Source organism: Ahaetulla prasina, chromosome 7 (genome assembly GCF_028640845.1).
Source record: "Ahaetulla prasina isolate Xishuangbanna chromosome 7, ASM2864084v1, whole genome shotgun sequence".
Classification (NCBI taxonomy): Eukaryota; Metazoa; Chordata; class Lepidosauria; order Squamata; family Colubridae; genus Ahaetulla; species Ahaetulla prasina.
This window is the reverse complement of record NC_080545.1, coordinates 8,460,010-8,480,096: the sequence shown is the minus strand read 5'-3', so window position 1 is coordinate 8,480,096 and position 20,087 is coordinate 8,460,010. Positions and strand designations below refer to the sequence as shown.

General features: G+C 46.6%; 2 protein-coding genes across 14 annotated transcripts in view; one reads left to right on the top strand and one right to left on the bottom strand.

The window, feature by feature from the left end:
* The window catches only part of KMT2E (lysine methyltransferase 2E (inactive)), a 58,809-nt gene extending 53,684 nt beyond the window's left edge, over nucleotides 1-5,125 (top strand). For all 8 annotated transcript variants that reach the window (XM_058189754.1, XM_058189753.1, XM_058189752.1 and 5 more), the window contains one exon: nucleotides 88-5,125. In XM_058189754.1, the coding sequence (XP_058045737.1) occupies nucleotides 88-1,590 (1,503 nt within the window). In that variant the 3' untranslated portion in view covers nucleotides 1,591-5,125. The remainder of the gene's footprint in view (nucleotides 1-87) is intronic.
* Nucleotides 5,126-6,669: 1,544 nt separating this feature from the next.
* SRPK2 (SRSF protein kinase 2) overlaps nucleotides 6,670-20,087 on the bottom strand; it is a 144,631-nt gene continuing 131,213 nt past the window's right edge. For 5 of the 6 annotated variants that reach the window (XM_058189762.1, XM_058189766.1, XM_058189765.1 and 2 more), the window contains 2 exons: nucleotides 18,897-18,989; nucleotides 6,670-8,049 (listed from right to left, as the gene is read on the bottom strand). In XM_058189762.1, the coding sequence (XP_058045745.1) occupies nucleotides 7,865-8,049; nucleotides 18,897-18,989 (278 nt within the window). In that variant the 3' untranslated portion in view covers nucleotides 6,670-7,864. The remainder of the gene's footprint in view (nucleotides 8,050-18,896; nucleotides 18,990-20,087) is intronic. The other variant, XM_058189767.1, reaches the window with a different exon arrangement.

Below are 20,087 nucleotides of genomic sequence, written 5' to 3'. Positions count from 1 at the left end.
TGTATGTATGTATGTATGTATATATTAACCAGAATGAATGTGTTTTAGACAACAGACGGGCACTTACGCTTTTTTCTCTTGATACAGACTTCTTCACCAAATCCTGTAGTTCCTGTTCAGTCACTCGGAAAAACGCCCATGAAGCAGGATTCCCAGTGGGAGAGTGCAGGAGACACTCCTGGGGCTGACAACACAACTCACCCCAAACCAGACCAGCAACAGAAACCGCTTTCCAACAACAACAACGCCGAAGCACTTTCAAAACCTCCTCCCCCGTCCCAGCCCCTTCTGCGCAGCACGGCTGACCCGCTCTCCCAGAAGCCGCCTCCGGCACCGCTGAAGCTACCTTGCCCCACTTCGCCTCACGTAGAAAACCCTCCCAAACCCTCCACCCCCCTCACCCCGGCTCAGCACGGCTACCTGTCGCCAAAGCCTCCTTCCCAACCATTAGGATCACCATACCGACCTCACCACCCGCCATCTCCTCAGGTGGGAACGCCTCAGAGAGACTCTCACCGAGGCTTTTACGCCACCACCCAAACTCTCCAGCCTAGCGCCCAACAGCCGAACACCGGGACATTATTTTCCCCAGCCTCTTCGGTCTCTTACAGTCAGTTTCACCAACAGACTCTGAACGCTGCCGCCCCACCTCCCCCTCCCCCTCCCCCCCCTTCCTCCACTTATTATCAAAACCAGCAACCCCCCTCAGGAAACTTTCAAAATTACAATCAGATCAAAAGCAGCATCCCGTCCCAACAAAACGTCTTTCCCTCCGGACCAAATCCAGCTCTCGCCGGTACTGCCTGTCAGCAGCCCGTTTCGGGCCACCTTGTCAACAGCGGGCACTTTCTGCCATCTCCAACGGCCAGTATTCATCACCAGAGCTCTGTGGTGGGGGCGCCCCCACCTCCACCCCCTCCCGCTGCGCCCGGACCACACCTCGTGCAGCAGCAAAACCCGCAGCACGCCGTGGCCCACGGGGTGAGTCCCGTGCACGCTGTGGCCGCCGGTTCCCACCTCCATTCTCAAGCTGCCAGTCACCACCTGCCTCCGCCACCACCACCTCCTCCCGCTCCCCTCCCTCATCACCTTCCTACTCATCCCACCACAGCCCTTCAAGGTTTGCAAGCACAACACCAGCACGTCAGCTCTGCGCCGCCTCCGCCGCCGCCCCCACCACCTTCCAATGTATTAAGCTCCGGTCATCACACGGCACCGGCCCAAGGACTACATCACCCATCTCACCAAGGGCCCTCCCTTTTTCCTTCGAGCGCTCATCCAACAGTGTCAACTTACCCGTCACAGCCGCCGCATCATCCCCCTTTGGGAACCGGACCTCAGCATCAGCCAACTGGAACAGGGCCGCACTGTCCGCTCCCCGGCCAGGGTTCACACCTCCAGCCCCAAGGACCAACCAGTATTGCCACCCCTACAGCGTCCGGGTTCTGTCCTCATCCTGGCTCAGTGTCCCTTCCGCATGGCGTACAAGGACCTCAGCAGGCATCTCCGTTGCCCGGGCAAATACCTATTCACAGAGCACAGGTGCCGCCGACGTTTCAAAACAATTATCATGGTTCAGGGTGGCATTAAAAAAAAACAAAAACGGACCCCTCTCGACTCCCCCCTTCCCCTCCTCGCTTCTAAACATTTTTAAAATGTTCTGTAAAAATCTGTATATTTCATATGTACCTGTTCAAGGTACTTTTTAAAGCTTGTACATTATACTTTGTATAAAAGTGAACACCAGTGCGTGCGTGCTTTTCATCGTATTCTTTCCAGTTTTGCTTTTTAAAGGAAAAAAAAAATCCCTAAAACTGCCGCGAAAGCCACAGTTTTTTTAAGGTGGGATTTTTTTTTTTTTAATTATTATTTTGTACATGAACATTCCAGCTCCGTTTGTTCCGGCAGTAGATTTGTTGCTGCATAACTTTTCAATTTTCTTGTTGCAGTTAAAAATTCATTTAGTGAATGTTTTCTATATTTACTTTTTATACATATGTAATTAAAAAAAAAAAGAAGAAGTACACGGCTAAGTGATGGCACTAACAGATTTTTTCCCCCCCATCTGTCAACAGTTTTTGTGCATATAGTAGAAGGCGCAATACAGATTTTTTTTTTTTATAGTTTGGTGTGAACATGGCTCCTTTATTTTCAATACTTCTTTTCAGACGTTGTAATTTAATGTATAGATTTGTTTCTAATGTCTCTGACAAGTGCTGTAAATACTGTTCCTTTTGCGTGTAAAACTGCTTAATGCTTCTCATTTGATATAGTATTGTACATACAAGTCTTTTGCAAAAGCGTGTGATCTTTGTGAAAGTAGTACAGTATATGAACTTTTAATTTTTTTTTTAATATACTGTCACATTGCAGCACTGGTTGGGCATTTTAATTCATGTTAATAAATCACAATTATGTCAGTTTTAAAACCCTCTGCTTTTGCTAATTTGCTGTTTTTAAGGAAATGTACGTTGAAACGGTGGTGTGGGTGCCTTAGCTGCTCCTCAGCGGACTTTACTTCGGCCAAAAGATGCTGCTATTCACTGAGCACAACAAATGCATGGAGCCAGTTAGTCTGTTAATCCAAAGGACTCTGAAGAAATTTAACAACTGGAAGCCGTTTTTTCCTGATAGAACAGTTAATCAGTGGAACAACTTGCCACTAGAAGTTGTGAATGCTCCAACACTGGAAGTTTTTAAGAATAGTTTGGACAACCATTTGGCTGAAATGCTGTAGGGTTTCCTGCCTAAGCAGGGGGTTGGACTAGAAGACCTCCAAGGTCCCTTCCAACTCTTGTTATTCTTTTTTTTTTTTTTTAATTTACATTTATACCCCACCCTTCTCCGAAGACTCAGGGCGGCTTACACTATGTTAGCAATAGTCTTCATCCTATTTGTATATTATATACAAAGTCAACTTATTGCCCCCAACAATCTGGGTCCTCATTTTACCTACCTTATAAAGGATGGAAGGCTGAGTCAACCTTGGGCTTGGTGGGACTTGAACCTGCAGTACTTGCAAGCAGCTGCTGTTAATAACAGACTGTTTAGCAGCCTGCGCCACTCAAGGACCCTTCTTTTATTCTATTCTACTATACACTTACTCTATTCTTCTTTATCCAACGTAACTGCTCTCTTGAGGAAGATGCCACCCCTGCTGGTAGCAGAAACTACTACCGCTATTAGTGGGCTATTTATCAAATGGCATTCTTCAATATAAACGCTACAGGTAGTCTTTGACTTACAAAAACAGTTCATTTAGCGACCATTCAAAGTTACGACGTCGCTGAAAAAGATGGCTTTCCCACGGTTTTTTACAGTTACGACCTTTGGCATCCACGTGGTCAAAATTCATTTGCTTGGCAACTTGTTCGTATTTATGACAGTTGCAGTGTCCTGGGGGGGGGGTGTCGTCATGTGATCCCCTTTTGTGACCTTCCGATAAGCAAAGTCAATGGGGAAGCCAGATTCACTTAGCAACCGGATGGCTAACTTACCCACTGCGGTGATTCACTTTAACGACTGTGGCAAGAAAGGTTGTAAAACGGGGCAAAACAAATGTCTCGCTTCCACCACAGAGACGTTGGCCGCAATTACCTGTCCTCTGTCTATATAATGAGCACGTTAGCGCTCCAGAGGTGACCTCATCCTATCCCCAAGCCTCTTTTGGACTACACAACCCAAAATTCATTCACGTTTGGGTTGCCCGAGACAGGACTAGCTAGGCAAATCATCATCATCTTATATATTCTACCACCTCCAGGCTACCGATCTTGACTGTTGTTCATACACGGTAGTCTTCAATTTACAACCGTTCATTTAGTGACCAAAGTTACACCACCACTGAAGAAAGTGTCTTACGACCCTTTTTCACCCTTGCGACCGTTGCTGCATCCCCATGGGTCGTGATCAAAATTTGGCTGCTTAGCCACTGACTCAGAGTGATGGTGGTGGCAGTGTCTGGGGGTCGCCTGATCCCCTCTGGCAGCCTTCTTGAGAAGCCACATCAACGGGGAAACCAGATTCACCGAACAGCCCCGTTACTAACTTTTAACAACTGCACTGATTCGCTTAACAACCGTGGTGAGGTCGTAAAATGGGGCAGAACTCACTAAGCAAATGTCTCGCTTAGCAAAAGAAAATTTGGGCTCCATTGTGGCCATAAGTCAAGGACCATCTGTACTGATAAAACCGGTAACAGACGAGAACCAGCAAACGTATCGGAGTAACATAAAGTTACTACAATTTAGGTTTCTGTGAATCAGTGGCGGTATTCAGCCAGTTTGGATCGGTTCGGGCGAACCGGTAGTGGCGACCTGCGGGTAGGCCCATCCCCGCTCCGGCACTGTGCCGTCCTATTAGCCACATTTTCTAAGCCGTGCGCATGTGTGCAAGCCCCGCATGCGAGCAAAGCACGTGCGCGGAAAGCTGCACGCAGATTTTCGGTGCGCGGCGAACCTGTGGCAAAATTATGTGAAACCCACTAGAGTCCACTCCGTCCTTGTGAATCTATGCTATAATTAGCATATAAAGTCCTCCTCAATTTAGCAGGTTACTCAGATTCCTTCCTTTAATTTTACTTGAGGTGGTGCCGCATAGACCCCCCACGAATTGCAGGGTTTCGCTGAGAGAGACAGGAAGGCAGCCCAATATACCAAGCTGCCACTGGGGAAGACTTGGGGATCCCCCAAAAAATTGCTGGATGGGATCTTTGCTGGGTCATTACCACCACATTCCAATGGAGATCCAGCAGCGACTTCCCTTTGTGTATCCCACGGAAATGAACACGGTCTCGAGTCAGATGTAAAATCACCTCCTTTTTATATAGTACATAAATAGAATACAGTATGCAAATAATCATCGGGGACAAGCTACGCAAACCAAAGCAACTCTTCCATCTTCCTGGTTCCGCATCCCCCCTCCCTCACATTACCCCCACCCACTCAACCCCCGGGGAAGAATATCAGTGAAGGGCAGGGAAAACAACCATCTAGGAACGCTGTTCCCTCCCTGAATCGAGGATTTGCATATTGCCGTAGCCAATCGGGGCAAAGCACGATGAGATAACCACCTCCAATTGATTTAGGTTCCTTGCGAGGCTGTTCACCAATGGACGGCGCCTGCAAGGCGTTCGAGGTCCTTGGCGCTCTCCGAACTGAGTTGGTTCTCTTGCAGAGGTTTCGTGACCCGACTAGGTGATGTCATCGGTGCCGAGTTTCCTAGTTTGGGTCATGAAAGGTCTGTAAGAAAACCAACGCAGCTTGCAGCGCACCAAGGACCCCACCGTTCAATCCTGAGCTACAAATATCGACTGTTCGTCTGAAGCTATGGGCATCTTTTGGAAAAGGATTGGTCTAAAGCAGGGGTATCAAACTCTATTTCATCGAGGGCCGCATCGGGGTTATGTTTGACTTGGGGGTCCGGGGAGGAGGGCCTGGCCAGCTCACACAGCCTCCCCCGAGGTCTGTTTTCACTGGCAGAGGGCTGCAGGAGGCCGTTGCGGCCAAAAACGGAGCCCGAGCAGGCCATGCGTGACCTCCCCAAGCTCAGTTTTCGCTGGCGAAGAGCTGCAGGAGGCGGCCACGGCCAAAAAAAAACCTCCTGGCTGGGCCATACGCAGCCTCCCCAAGCTCCGTTTTCACTAGCAGAGGTTTGCAGGAGGCGTTGCAGCTGAAAACGGAGCTCGGGGGAGGGCTATGTGCGGCCCTCAAAAGCCGTTTTCGCTGGCTGGCAGAAGCGCCGCGGGCTGGATCCAAGCACCCTGCAGGGCGGATCTGGTTCCCCTGACCCTTGAGTTTGACACCCCTGGTCTAAAAGCAATTTATGATGTGTAGGGTTTTTGTTTTGTTTTGCAAACGTGGTTTTTTTTTACCGATAGTCCAAAATTTGTATCTCTTGACCGCAGCAAAGGGTCTCTTAAAAAGCTATCGTTACGCACAAGCATTCTAAGCTACCGGCACCAACGTTTGCTGCAAACGAATTTCGCTCGCCTTCCGGAATTTGGATCCTGGCGTACAAAATATATTATAAGCAGGCCTGGCGATATCTACTATGCGTCGCTCTGCTTTTGAGGTTTGTTTGTTGGTTTGTTTGTGTCTTAATAAAACATTCGACAAACACTTCTGCGGCAACCTCCGTTTGATTCTTTTTTTTTTTTCCTAACAAAACACCGAACGCGTAAAAACCGTTTGCAATTTGACCCTATATACCAAAACAATCCAGAGGGAGCAGGACAATTTCTGAAAAAAGAAAAGCAACCACTTTAATTAAGACAACTGCAAGCACCTCCAACAATTAATTATTGTTACAATATGGGGGAGGGGAGAGAAAGAGAGAGAGAGAGAGAGAGAGAGAGAGAGAGAAATTGTCTCACAATCTAAGTATTGCAAAGGCATGTGAATAACTTTTAAAATGGACAAAGTGGCACCGTAATTAATGTGTAAAACCAGAAATAAATTTACATTCATTCCCACCGACTTTTTTTTTTTTTTAAAAGAGGCTAAAAGACACCTCTAGTATTTTTACATTCTAAAATCTGTATTGCCTAGATCTCTTTTTGGAATCTACTTTTTCTTTTTCTTTTTTGTCTTTTAATACAAAAAAAACCCAAAAAACCAACACCTAACTTTTATCGTGTGCAACTTACAAAGGAAGATGACTTCCTCAATATGTCGATTATGGGACGGGGGAGGGAAAAATAAGCTAGTGCAATTTGTTTCTGAAACAGGTAAAGCTATGAATGGAAGGTGCATGGTCTTTAATTTTTTTTAATGGAAGGTTTGTATCATTTCTGCTTTTTTGTTCTTGTTGTTTTCCTCCCTTAAAAGGACTTCCTTTTTTTTTATTTTTATTTTTGTCATCCACAGTTCTGCACAAAAAAATGCTTTCAAGGTTTTCTTTAAATTCTTCTAATTATTCTAATATAGCAACTACTCTTACAAAAAAAGCAGTATGCTATCACCTCACAACAAAAGCAAATGACATCTTATTAAAATCACTCCAATATATATATATATATATATACACACATATATATATATTTTTCGTACACTTCAGACTTTCTTTAAAGTGCCTCTTGGAGAGAGTGAGGTTTGAAAAATCAAGAGTCACTTTTCTCTTTCAAAATCCAATATAAGCTACACAAAGGGATGTTTACGTAACTCCCTAAAGCAAAATCCACTACATGCAATTGGTATGCTAAAGTCACTTTTCAATTTAATAGCTTTAACTCGGCAACTTGTGCCCCCATCCCGGGTTTTGTGTGTGTGTGTGTGTGTGGTTTTTTTGTTTGTTTTTAATGGAAATAAACATTTACAGGGTGCATTTTACATAACGCTATTTTACAAGAACAAGATCCCTTTTGCTTTGAAGTTAAAGAATTGTACACTTCCGAATTCGGAACTTGATAAACGTCTCACATTTGTAAATTATAGAATATTCAGCTAAAATAGTTTCCATAAATAGTTACAAACCTGCCCGAAACACAGTTAAAGGGAAGAGGATTGAAGAGATGCGCTTCCAGAAAGTCGATGTTTGGATTCCACACAACACGAGAAACAATGCTTTAAAGACACAGAGTTAAGTGGGGTTGGGGGGGGGTATTTTTGGAGACGGTCAGTAGAACTACTAGTTGAAGACAAAAAAAGACAATCCGCCTTCGTCTGCTTCCATAGAACACAGTGCACAAAAAAAAGAAGAAAAAAAAAGTCGAAACAGTACCTCCAAAGTAAAAAATAAAAGGACTGGGATTGAAGCCATCCTGTTAAAGAGCATTTTATGACAGTCACCGTTGTTGTTGTTTTTTTTAGCTTTGATGCGCGAGAAAGGGAGGGCTGGCCCCGAGCGGTTCCATCCAAAGCCACTGCTACGAATTCAGCCAAGGGTGCCGAAGGCATTCGCCAGCTGAGGCTCTTTTTTCCGGGACCATCTCTAGCATGGGGATCAGGAAATCGGTAAACTCCGCCGCGTCTTCCTGAGGCCAACCGTATTTCTCCACCAGAACGTCGAAGAGGCTCCAGGGTTTCAGCTTGGTGATGTGTCGAAGTTCTCCTGCGTTTACGGGAAAGGCGGAAGGGGAAAAGAGGGTTAGTTCTGCGCGGGTCACGATTTGATCGGAATCGCTTTTGAGTCTGGGAAGCAGCCGTAGTAGCAGGCGCATTGATTCGCGCTCAAAAATATCCTCGTGTTATTTGGTAGTTTAAAAATTCGGTCTCGCAAAGGGGTGGAAACTAATTTTGTACAAATAGGTGAATCAACTAGAGGGGATAATGTGTGTATCAGGCAGGGGTGGTATTCTACCGGTTCAGACCGGTTCGGGAGAACCGGTAGCTCCGACGATCAGCTGGGAACGAAATGGTTTGCTCTGACAATCAGGTGAGGCCGCCTGGCCGCTCCTGCGCTTTACTGACCTATATCTTCGCATCTGATTCGCTTGGCAGAGCGGATTGCCGTGCCTCAGCTGTGTTACTTCCCAGCAGTTAACGCGGAAGGTACATTTTTGTAAAACTTTTACACACACGCGCAAAGCACACGATCACCAAGCCAGTTGTTAAACCAGCAGGATCCCACCACTGGTATCATGTGGTGGTTTTTTTCCCCCAATGCTTTGATTGCTTTGTGTGTGTGTTTTTTTTTCTTTTTTTTTTGTCTTTAGATTTGTTTTGAGTTTTGTATTTTCACGTCGTTTCGAATAAAATAAACGCATATATTTTTTTAAAAAAAATCCCCGTCTTTAGTAGATTTAGTAGTTTAAAAATTTGGGAGAAGGCCCGTTTCTAATCTTGTAATATATTAATCGGGAATTTAACTAGAGGGAATAATGTGTGTATCGTGATTTTTTAATGTACTTTTGTAAATACTTTGTTTTGTGGGGGTTTTTTTGTCTTTGGATTTTTTTGACTTGTATTTTAATGCAGGGGTCTCCAACCTTGGCAACTTGAAGACTTGTGGACTTCAACTCCAAGAATTCCTCAGCCAGCTTTGCTGGCTGAGGAATTCTGGGAGTTGAAGTCCACAAGTCTTCAAGTTGCCAAGGTTGGAGACCCCTGTTTTAACGGGTTTTTTTGAATGAAATAAAAACATATTTTTTTTAAAAAAAATCCTTGTGTTTCATGATGTTTTATTCAAAAGCTTGCAAGAAACTCCTAGAAACGTATTCATTTGAGGGCCTTAGCCGTTCTTCAACGTCCCCGAGATGCTGCATGACTTAGAATTGTAAGCGAAAATGTCGAAAATGCCATCATAAATCGAATCGGACCGACCCTTCTGAGTACCAAATGGAAAAATAAAATTAGAATCTAACATGCTGACTTCTGTAATTAGGTGGGCCTTGTAATATAAAATCAATGCTTTATTTTGTGCAAACAGAGTCAACCTTGAAGTTTATGAAGGCGAAACTCTCAACAGTCATGTTCTTAAAATAGGTGTTAAGAACCTATTGGCTGGGGAATTCTGGGAGTTGAAGTCTAAAAGTCTTAAGGGTGCCAAGAGTAAAAGGGAGACCATGATTAAATACAGGAAGTACTCGACTTACATTTAGTGTAGTTCATTTAGTGACTATTCCGTGACAACAGCACTGAAAAAAAGTGACTGTTTTTCGCACTTACGACTATAGCAGCATCCACCAAAATTCAGATGCTTGGCAATTGGTTCATATTTATGACGGTTCGCAGTGTCCAAAGGTCACGTGATCCCCTTTTGTGACCTTCTGACAAGCGAAGTCAATGTGGGGGGAGCCCAATTCGCTTAACACCCGTGTGATGAATTTGACAGAGGCAACGATTCACTTAACAACCGTGACGAGAAAAGTCGTAAAACGGGGCAAACAAATGTTTTCACTTGGCAACTTGTAAATTTGGGGGTCCGCTGCGGTCGTAACGTGAGGACTATCTATAGGATGAAAACTGCCCTGGAAAGGAGAAAATATACCCTGTTGCTCCCTGTCTTCTTTCAACAGAAGCCACGTTAAGTCAGATCTCCGTGGACTTTTCTGCCATGATTAAAGAATCTGGCCTTTAGTAAAAACAGTTTGAAGAGGAAATATTTGAAATGGGTAAACACCTATTGTGGTCCGCCAGCAGCCTGCACAGCTGGTAGCAGAGTCGGATAGTGAGGAGGCTGGGAAGACAATGGGCCAGTCCTGGAGTCAGGGGAAGGCCCGGACGAGGGCTCTGCGTCAGAGGCAGAGATGGGGCCAGGGCCATCTGGGAGCGATGTGTGGACTCCCGAGTTGTAGAGGCGGACAGCAGAGAGACAAAGGAACAGGAGGAGCCTGTTCCTAGTGCACGCATGCAAAGAGCTGCCAGAAGGCAAGAGCAGCTGAAACAAAAAGGACAACTCGGGAGTAAGGCCAGGAGAGGATTGTACCTCCCATAAGGCTTAAAAGAGAAACAAAGGCACTTGGGCCTTTTGCAGGAAAGCAGCGTTGCTAACTCTGTTTCTAGTCGGCATCTCTTGTTTGTTTCTGAACTTCGTGGAGCTTTGCCAAGTAAGGCCTTTAGCAGGGTGTCAAAGAAGAAAGATTTGTGTTAAGGCCAAAGGACTTTTTCTGAAGGACTTTGTTTTGGAATTAATTTGGACTAAGCTGAGAATGAAGTAATACTCAGCTGCTCTAATAAAATATGTTTGTTTAGGACTGATTGTGCCTGGTAATAACTACTTGGGCCTAGGGCACAGCAACACCAGGGACATCCAAACCGATGTCGGGAAAGTTATATTCACTTCTTATTATATATTATATACAGTTATATTAACAATCAGCGGAATGGCCTGCCACCAGAAGTCGTGAGTGCTCCAACACTGGAGGTTTTTAAGGAGAGGCTGGGCAGCCATTTGTCAAGAATGGTATAGGCACGTGTGCCAGAGGTTGGCACGCAGAGCCCTCTCTGTGGGCATTTGCGCCATCGCCAGTTGCTCTTCTGGTTTCTAGTGTGCACATGCGTGCTGGCCAGTTGGTCTTTGCAGGTACCGGAGCATCGGAAAATGGCTTGAACAAACCAAAAAATGGCCAAAAAACAGGCTATTTTCCGGCCCATTTTTCTGGTTTTTGAGTTTCTGGCGCTTTGGTACACACAGGTGCATGCATGTGAGTTCTGGTTTGGCCACTCGGTGCCAAAAAGGTTCGCTATCACTGGTAGAGGGTTTCCTGCCTGGGCAGTGGGTTGGCCTAGAACAGCGGTTCTCAACCTGTGGGTCGGGACCCTGTTGGGGGGTCGAATGACGATTTGCCAGGGGTCGCCTAAGACCATCGGAAATATGGGAAGTATACTTGCGAGTCGAAGAATCGCGCTCCAGTGGTTGACTCCACAAGCCAGCTGCAGGCTCTTTAAATCGCTAGCCGAATTCGGTTTCAGGCGCGAGGAATTAAAAGAGAGAGAAATCTTTGCTCTGATGTCTCCCTCTCAAGCCAGCTGCAATCATTCCCAGTCGCTAGCCTAATCTGGCTTCAGGCGCCATAAACTTAATAGGGGAGGAGTCTCCGCTTTAATGCCTCCGTCCTCAAGGCAATCGCAAGCAGTTCAGATCGCTAGCCAATACGGCTTCCGGCGCGATAAATTCAAAACGAAAATAATTTTACGGTTGGGGGTCGTCACATCGTGGGGAATTGTATTAAAGGGGTCGCAGCAATATAAAGGTTGAGAACCACTGGTCTAGAAGACCTCCAAGGTCCCTTCCAGCTCTTGTTATTCTGTAAAGTTAAACTAACATAAGGCAAACCACAAGGGGGCGGTGCAGAACCAGGAAATTATTTTCAATGAAGTTTCTCCCTCCCTCCCTCCCATCTTTGGGCCTACTGATTTTTTTTTAATAAAAAAGTTTTATTTTTACATTCATATCCAATGTACAGTCATATACAATTAGTCGGGCTTGCCCAGTCACCACCCCCTCCTTTTAACTCTCTTCCCTCTTCTAGAGGAAGGAAGAGGGGTAGAAGAGAGAGAAGGAAGGTATAGGGTGGAGGGAGGAGAGGATGTAGATAAGAGAAGGGGAGGAAGGTCTGGAAAGTAGAAGAAGGCCTACTGATTTTACAATGTATTAAAAGAGGCAAGGACAATATTTATTATTCATAATTCTAGTGTTAACAACATATTCTTTTTTTTTTTTAATCTGCTTTTTTCCAACAGGAAAATCTTTTTCAAAGAGGGAAGTGAAAGTGTGTTGATTGTAGGGATTTAATTCATTCCCAAAATAAAATCATGAAAGAAATCCTTTGGATCAGTTTTATATGTCTTCTTTGCAGTGTTACAACACGGCACAAACTCCCAAATTAACAATTTATCTAATGCGCGTTACGCTCCTTGGTGCAAATGCATGCAAATTGCATCAAACAAATGCCTTCATGGGCGCAGTAAACATTTGCGTTTGTTTGTTTGTTTATATCCTGCTAAATTAAAACCACTCTTGGCGGCTTACCCAGAATATAAATAAGCAGAAACATTCTTGGTAACATTGGACGTATAACGGATCGCAATCGATAAAACCAACAATTCCCCCAGAAGGCGTGGAAAAAATTAAAAAGCAATCTACGCGAAGGCGAAAGACGACATGTTTAAAAAGCCGCGTGGGAGGCCCTCCGACGCCGTTACGGGAAGTCCTCGACTTGCGACCACAACGGAGCCCCAAATTTATGTTGCTAAGTGAAACGTTTGCTCAGTGAGCTCTGCCCCGTTTTGCCACCTTTCTTGCCACAAGTTGTTAAGTCGATCGCTGCAGCTGTTAAGTGAGGAACCTGCTTAAAAGCCTGTCGCGATTCTCAGTCCAACCGGTCATGGTTGTCCCCAAAGGTGCTTTTTCTAGAGGCAACTGGACTTTCTGGTTTTTTTCTTTGAAGACGTTTTGCTTCTCATCCAAGAAGTTTCTTCAGCTCTGACGGGATGGTGGGGAATGATGTTCTGACCTAGGTTTCCCAAGAGCATGAAGCAGACTCCTTGTCTGAACAAAACCCCTTTTTATTAAGTTACTGTGAATTCTTCTCATTCACCTCCGGGAAAGTCTTTCAAGGGAGAATTTACAGTCACAGACCTTATCTGGCTTGGAGAGCTGCCAGGCCGATATCTTCAAAACTTGGCAAGGAGTCATGAACCAATTAAACAAACTAATTGTCTCCTGCAAACTCCATTCCCCTTTCGCTCCTCTTTATTTCCTCTTGGAGGGACCATTCATCGTCCACCTGTGGCTTTACTCCTGAGTCGTCCCTTGTTCCTTAGCTGTTCCTTTCTCCTGGCAGCTCTGTGCATGCGCACACTGGGAACAGGCTCCAGCTGTCCTTCTGCCCCACTGATGTCCGATTCCAAAGGCAGCTGACAAGTTTCAGATGGCCCTGGCCCCCTCTCTGCCTCCGATGCAGAGCACTCATCAGAGCCTTCCCCAGACTCCAGGACTGGCCCATGTTCCTCCCCAATCTCCTCACTGTCTGAATCTGCCATCAACTCCGCTGGCTGCTGGCGGGCCACAACAAATGGAAGAGTTTATACTCCTTTGCAGACACCTGGTCATTTGCATCCTTTTAGAGGGTCGTTGAGGCCACCTGGCAGTTTATCTGTGTCCTCAGGGTCACCCGAGTGGTGCAAATGGTTCCTGTAGTCCTGTAGTTAGCAATCCGGTTGTGTTATGTCACTCCGGCTTCCTCATTGACTTTGCTTGTCAGAAGGTGGCAAAAGGGGATCACGTGACCTCGGGACAACGCAACCGCCAAATGTGAGTCAGTTGCCAAGCGTCTGGATTTTGACCCCATGATCAAGACCAGGGGAGGCTGGCAAAGGTCGTAACGGTGAAAAAAGGAGTCATAACTCATTGGGCCGTTGTAACGTTGAACGGTCACTAAATGAACCGTTGTAAGTCGAGGACTTCCTGTATGCCATCGACCACTTCCCAAAAAATATCGATCAGCAAGGTGTGGGCGAGCCCCCTCTTCACCGGAAGGCTGTTTGCAGCATCGGCACCACCGTGAAAAACATATATATATTAAGACTTTCTGGACCATCTAAAAGCCAGCCTCTGGTGGCTCAGACTGCTAAGACAGTCTGTTATTAACAGCAGCTGCTTGCAATTACTGCAGGTTCAAGTCCCACCAGGCCCAAGGTTGACTCAGCCTTCCATCCTTTATAAAGTAGGTAAAATGAGGACCCAGATTGTTGGGGGCAATAAAAAGTTGACTTTGTATAGAATATACAAATAGATGAAGACTATTGCTTGACATAGTGTAAGCCGCCCTGAGTCTTCGGAGAAGGGCGGGATATAAATGCACATTTTTTTTTAAAAAAATGAGGGATTTTCAGCCCTCAGTGTTCTAATGCAGGGGTCTCCAACCTTGGCAACTTGAAGACTTGTGGACTTCAACTCCCAGAGTTCCTCAGCCAGCAAAGCTGGCTGAGGAACTCTGGGAGTTGAAGTCCACAAGTCTTCAAGTTGCCAAGGTTGGAGACCCCTGTTCTAATGGGTTGGTTGGAGAAGGTGGTTCCACAGATTACCTGCCTGCCAGGCCTGGTTTTTGGTGGATCTCAGGGCAACAGACGGGGCAGACCACCGATCTTCTTTTGAAGGGTCAAACCAGATTTCCTCCAGAAATTGTGGATGTTCCATCACTGGAGGTTTTCAAGAAGAAATTGGAGAGCCATTTGTCTGGAACGGTATAGACCTGGGAGTGTCAAACTCCATTTCCTTGAGGGCCGCATCAGGGTTATGTTTGACCGTGGGAGGGGGAGGCGGCGTGAGAGGGATGGGTGTGGCAGGGATGGATATGGGCTGGACGGGCGTGGCCAGCTCGATGTCACTCGTTGAGGCTCCATTTTCGGCCTCGATGGCCTCCTGCAGCGTAAACAGAGCTCGGGGAGGCCTCACGCGGTCTGCCTGGACTCCGTTTTCGGCCGCGATGGGCTCATGTAATCTTCTGCCAGCAAAAACAGAGTTTAGCACACGGCCCTCCCAAGCTCCATTTTCACTGGCAGAGGCACCGCAAGCCGGTCCTTCGCTGTTTTACTAGGGCCGCCCCCACGGGCCAAATCTAAGCACCCTGTGGGTCAGATCCGGCCCGTGGGCCTTGAGTTGAGACACCCCTGGTCTAGGCTCTCCTGCTTGAGCAGCGGGTTGGACTATAGGACCTCCAAGGTCCCTTCCAACTCCGTTACTCTCTTAAACTAGCCTCCCATTCCGTGATTTGATTCAGAGGAGAAACAGGGCTACATATAACATGCCAAATTTCAATTCAGACAGAACCATTTGCTAACCCAAGCCAAATAATGATGAACATTATTGGGTACAACCATCATGGGTGGGAGGTAAGAGAGAGCAAAGAGTCACAGGTATTCCTGGACGTAAGATCACAGCTCAGCCCCAAAATTTCCACTGTTAAGCGAGACAGCTGTTAAGGCGAGTCTCGCCCCATTTTACGAACTTTCTCGCCACCGTTGTTAAGTGAATCACTGCCGCGGTTAAACTAGTCACACGGTCGTTAAGTGAATCCGGCTTTCCCCATGGACTTTGCTTGTCAGAAGGTCGCAAAAGGGGGATCACGTGACCTCGGGACACTGCAACCAGGGTCATAAATATGATCATGTGATCCACATTCAAGAACGCTTGGCAACCGGTTCCTATTTATGATGGTTGCAATGTCCAATAGTCATTTCGGAGACTTGGTTGGGCATTGAAGGGGGGGTTCCCCTGGTGGAGATGTGCCCACCGGGTTTCCGGGCATTTCATCAGCCGAGGGCCCAAGGTAGGGGTGGAGGGGTGGCGGTGGTTATTAGAGAGAGTCTGGAGCCGATGGAGGCCACTGTTCCTCAGATAGCCGGTTGTGAATCCCTTTACGTGAAGTGGGGGCGTAGGATGCAGGTGGGCTTGTTGATCACGTACCTGGCTCCTTGCTGCGTGGCAACAGCCCTGCCCGAGTTGCTGGAGTTGATAGCCGGGATGGCAGTTGATACCCCCAGGCTTATGGTCATGGGGGATTTCAACTTGCCATCAGCCGGTGTGTCGTCAACGGCGGCTCGGGAGTTCATGGCCTCCATGACGGCCATGGACCTGACCCAATTAATTGATGCCCCCACCCACGTCGGGGGAAGCACACTGGATCTGATTTTTGTCTCTGGACAGTGGTTGAGTGGTCTGGAAGTACGAGAATTAGCCATTGAACCTCTGTCATGGTCAGACCACTCCCTCCGTCTGGACTTTCGGACCGCTGCTCCTCACCGCAGGGAGACGGGACCAATACGTTGGTTCCGTCCCAGGCGACTGATGGACCCAGAGAGGTTCCTGATGGAGCTTGGGCCGCTCCCTGGCGATCTGGCCCACGGCTCGGCCGAGGAGCTTGTTGCGGCCTGGGAACAGGCCGCGGTGGGTGCCTTGGACCGTGTCGTGCCTTTGCGGCGTCTGACCCGGCGTAGATCTCAACCAGCTCCTCGGTTCTCCGAGGAGCTGAGGGAGATGAAACGCCGGAGAAGACGCCTAGAGAGCGCGTGGAGGTCCGGCCGTTCCGAAGCTGACCGAATACTAGTTAGGTCTTTTACTCAGACCTATCTAGTGGCATTGAGGGAGGCCAAGCGGGCCTATGTCTCTACCCTCATTGCGTCAGCAGAGAACCGCCCAGCCGCCCTGTTTAGGGTGACTCGCTCCCTCCTTAACCAGGAGGGTTGCGATGATCCCTTACAGGGTTGTGCTGAGGATTTCAGCAGGTATCTGTTTGACAAAATCGCTCAGCTTCGGGACGGTCTGGACCAAAACTGGGTAGTTTCGGGCGAGGTGACGGAGGCTAGTCTTGTTGAGACCATCTGGGAGGAGTTTGACCCTGTGGCTCCGAGGACATGGACAGGTTGCTGGGCGGCTGAATGCCACCACATGTTTATTGGACCCGTGTCCCTCCTGGTTGGTGCTGGCCACCCGGGAGGTTACGAGGCTGGCTCAGGGGATTGTTAACGCTTCTCTGAGGGAGGTGTTGTTCCCACCGCCTTGAAAGAGGCGGTGGTGAGACCCTCCTCAAGAAGCCTTCCTGGACCCAGCTGTTTTGAGTAACTATCGTCCAGTCTCCAACCTTCGCTTTGTGGCGAAGGTTGTTGAGAGTGGTGGCACACCAGTTACCCCAATACCTGGATGAATCTGTCTATCTAGACCCGTTCCAGTCCGGTTTCCGACCCGGGTACAGCACTGAGACAGCTTTGGTCGCATTGGTGGATGACCTCTGGAGGGCCCGGGATAGAGGTTATTCCTCTGCCCTGGTTCTCCTTGATCTCTCAGCGGCTTTTGATACCATCGACCATGGTATCCTGCTGCGACGGTTGGGGGGATTGGGTGTGGGAGGCACTTTGGTGGTTCTCATCCTATCTCTCCGACCGATCGCAGACGGTGTTGGCAGGGGGGCAGAGGTCGACCTCGAGGCGCCTCCTTTGTGGGGTGCCACAGGGGTCGGTTCTCTCGCCTCTCCTGTTCAACATCTATATGAAGCCGCTGGGCGAGGTCATCAGTGGTTTTGGGGTGAGTTATCAACTGTACGCGGATGACACCCAGCTGTACATTTCCACCCCTGACCACCCCAATGAAGCTGTTGAAGTGTTGTCTCGGTGTGTGGAGGCCGTACGGGTCTGGATGGGGAGAAACAGGCTCAAGCTCAACCCCTCCAAGACTGAGTGGCTGTGGATGCCGGCATCCCGGTACAGTCAGCTGCAACCGCGGCTGACTGTTGGAGGCGAATCATTGGCCCCAATGGAGAGGGTGCGCAATTTGGGGGTTCTCCTGGATGGACGGTTGTCCTTTGAAGATCATTTGGCGACCGTCTCCAGGAGAGCTTTTTACCAGGTTCGCCTGGTCCGCCAGTTGCGCCCCTTTCTAGACCGGGATGCCTTATGCACGGTCACTCATGCCTCGTCACTTCTCGCCTGGACTACTGTAACGCTCTCTACATGGGGCTCCCTTGAGGTGCACCCGGAGACTTCAGTTAGTTCAGAATGCAGCCGCGGGTGATAGAGGAGCCACTCGTGGCTCCCATATAACACCGATCCTGCGCAGGCTGCACTGGCTACCTGTGGTTTTCCGAGTGCACTTCAAGGTGTTGGTTACCACCTTTAAAGCGCTCCATGGCATAGGACCCGGATATCTTTGGGACCGCCTTCTGTTACCACATGCCTCCCACCGACCGTGCGCTCTCATAGAGGGCCTCCTCAGGGTGCCGTCAGCCAGGCAATGCAGGCTGGCGACCCCCAGGAGAGCCTTCTCTGTGGGGCACCTACCCTCTGGAATGAGCTTCCCCAGGACTTGACAACTTCCAGACCTCCGGACTTTTCGCATGAGCTTAAAACATATCTATTCTTTCGAGCAGGACTGGCTTAATAGGGTTTTAAATATGGATTTTATTGGGGTTTATTTTATATTTTGTATTGTATTTTAAATTTAGGCTATTGGAATAAGTTTTTTATAATATTGTTTTTATTGAATGTATTGTCTTTATTTTATCTGCCTGTTCACCGCCCTGAGTCCTCCGGGAGAAGGGCGGTATACAAATTAAATTATTATTATTATTATTATTATTATTATTATTATTATTATTATGGGATCCCCCTTTTGTGACCTTCTGACAAGCAAAGTCAATCGGGAAGCCGGATTCCCTCAACGACCAAATTGCTAACTTTTAACCACGGCAATAATTCACTGAACGACCGTGGCAAGAAAAGCCACCAAATCAGGCACTCCCGTAACAAATCTCTCACTTAACAATAGAAATTTGTGGCTAAATTGTGGTCGTAAGTCGAAGGACTACCTATAAAACAAAATTCATCCTGCACAGGTTCTCTAACATATTTTTTAAAAAATTTAAATAAATGCTTCATCGTTCATAAGGATGAGTCATTTTGTGGGGGAAAGAGGGAAAAAGAGCTACTGTTGATATTAGGGGGGTTCAAAAACACCGTTACCTTTTTTGGTGAAAAACTCCTTGGAATATTTTCCCAACACTGCGTATTTTCGAGGGATTTTTCCCAGCAGTTCAATGATCAATGCTATGTGATCTGCATTGGAGCATATTTCCAGCAAAACAGAGAAACATAACAACAGTTTAATCAATACACGGCATGCACACAAGGAGAACGGCCCGGTACAGACAGAAACAGACGGGCTCAGCCGTCCCCTTAAAAACACGGAGACGCGAAGGTTGCTTGCAGCCTGAATTTAGGGGGAAAAACGTTCAAATCAGAGGGCCAGGCTGCCTTGTGGGACAGCCAAGCGCCCAATCCTTCATAGCTTTTAAGTCCCAGATAGATAGATAGATAGATAGATAGATAGATAGATAGATAGATAGATAGATAGATAGATAGATAGATAGATAGATAGATAGATAGATAGATAGATAGACAGACAAATAAATATAGATAAGATAGATGAGAGATAGATGAGAGATAGATAGATAAGATGATAGAGATAGATAGATAGATAGATAGATAGATAGATAGATAGATAGATAGATAGATAGATAGATAGATAGATAGATAGACAAATAAATATAGATAAGATAGATGATAGATAGATAGATAGATAGATAGATAGATAGATAGATAGATAGATAGATAGATAGATAGATAGATAGATAGATAGATAGATGATAGATAGATAGACAGACAGACAGACAGACAGACAGACAGACAGACAGACAGACAGACACAGATAAAGATAGATGATAGAGATAGATAGGTAAGATAGATGATATAGATAGATAGTTAAGAGATAGATTATCTATCTATCTTAACTATCTATCTCTATCTATCTGATAGATAGATAGATAGATAGATAGATAGATAGATAGATAGATAGATAGATAGATAGATAGATAGATAGATAGATAGTAGATATAAGATAGATGATAGAAATAGAAAGAATAGATGATAGATAAGATAGATGACAGATATAGATAGATAAGATAGATGATAGATAAATAGAAAGAATAGATGATAGATAGATAAGATAGATGATAGAAAGAAAAGAAGGAAGGAAAGATAGATGATTGATAGCTAGATATGAGAGAGAGAGAGAGAGAGAGAGAGAGAGAGAGAGAGAGAGAGAGAAAGATGGAAAATATCTTGATTCAGACATGCGTTCTGGACCCTGAGCTG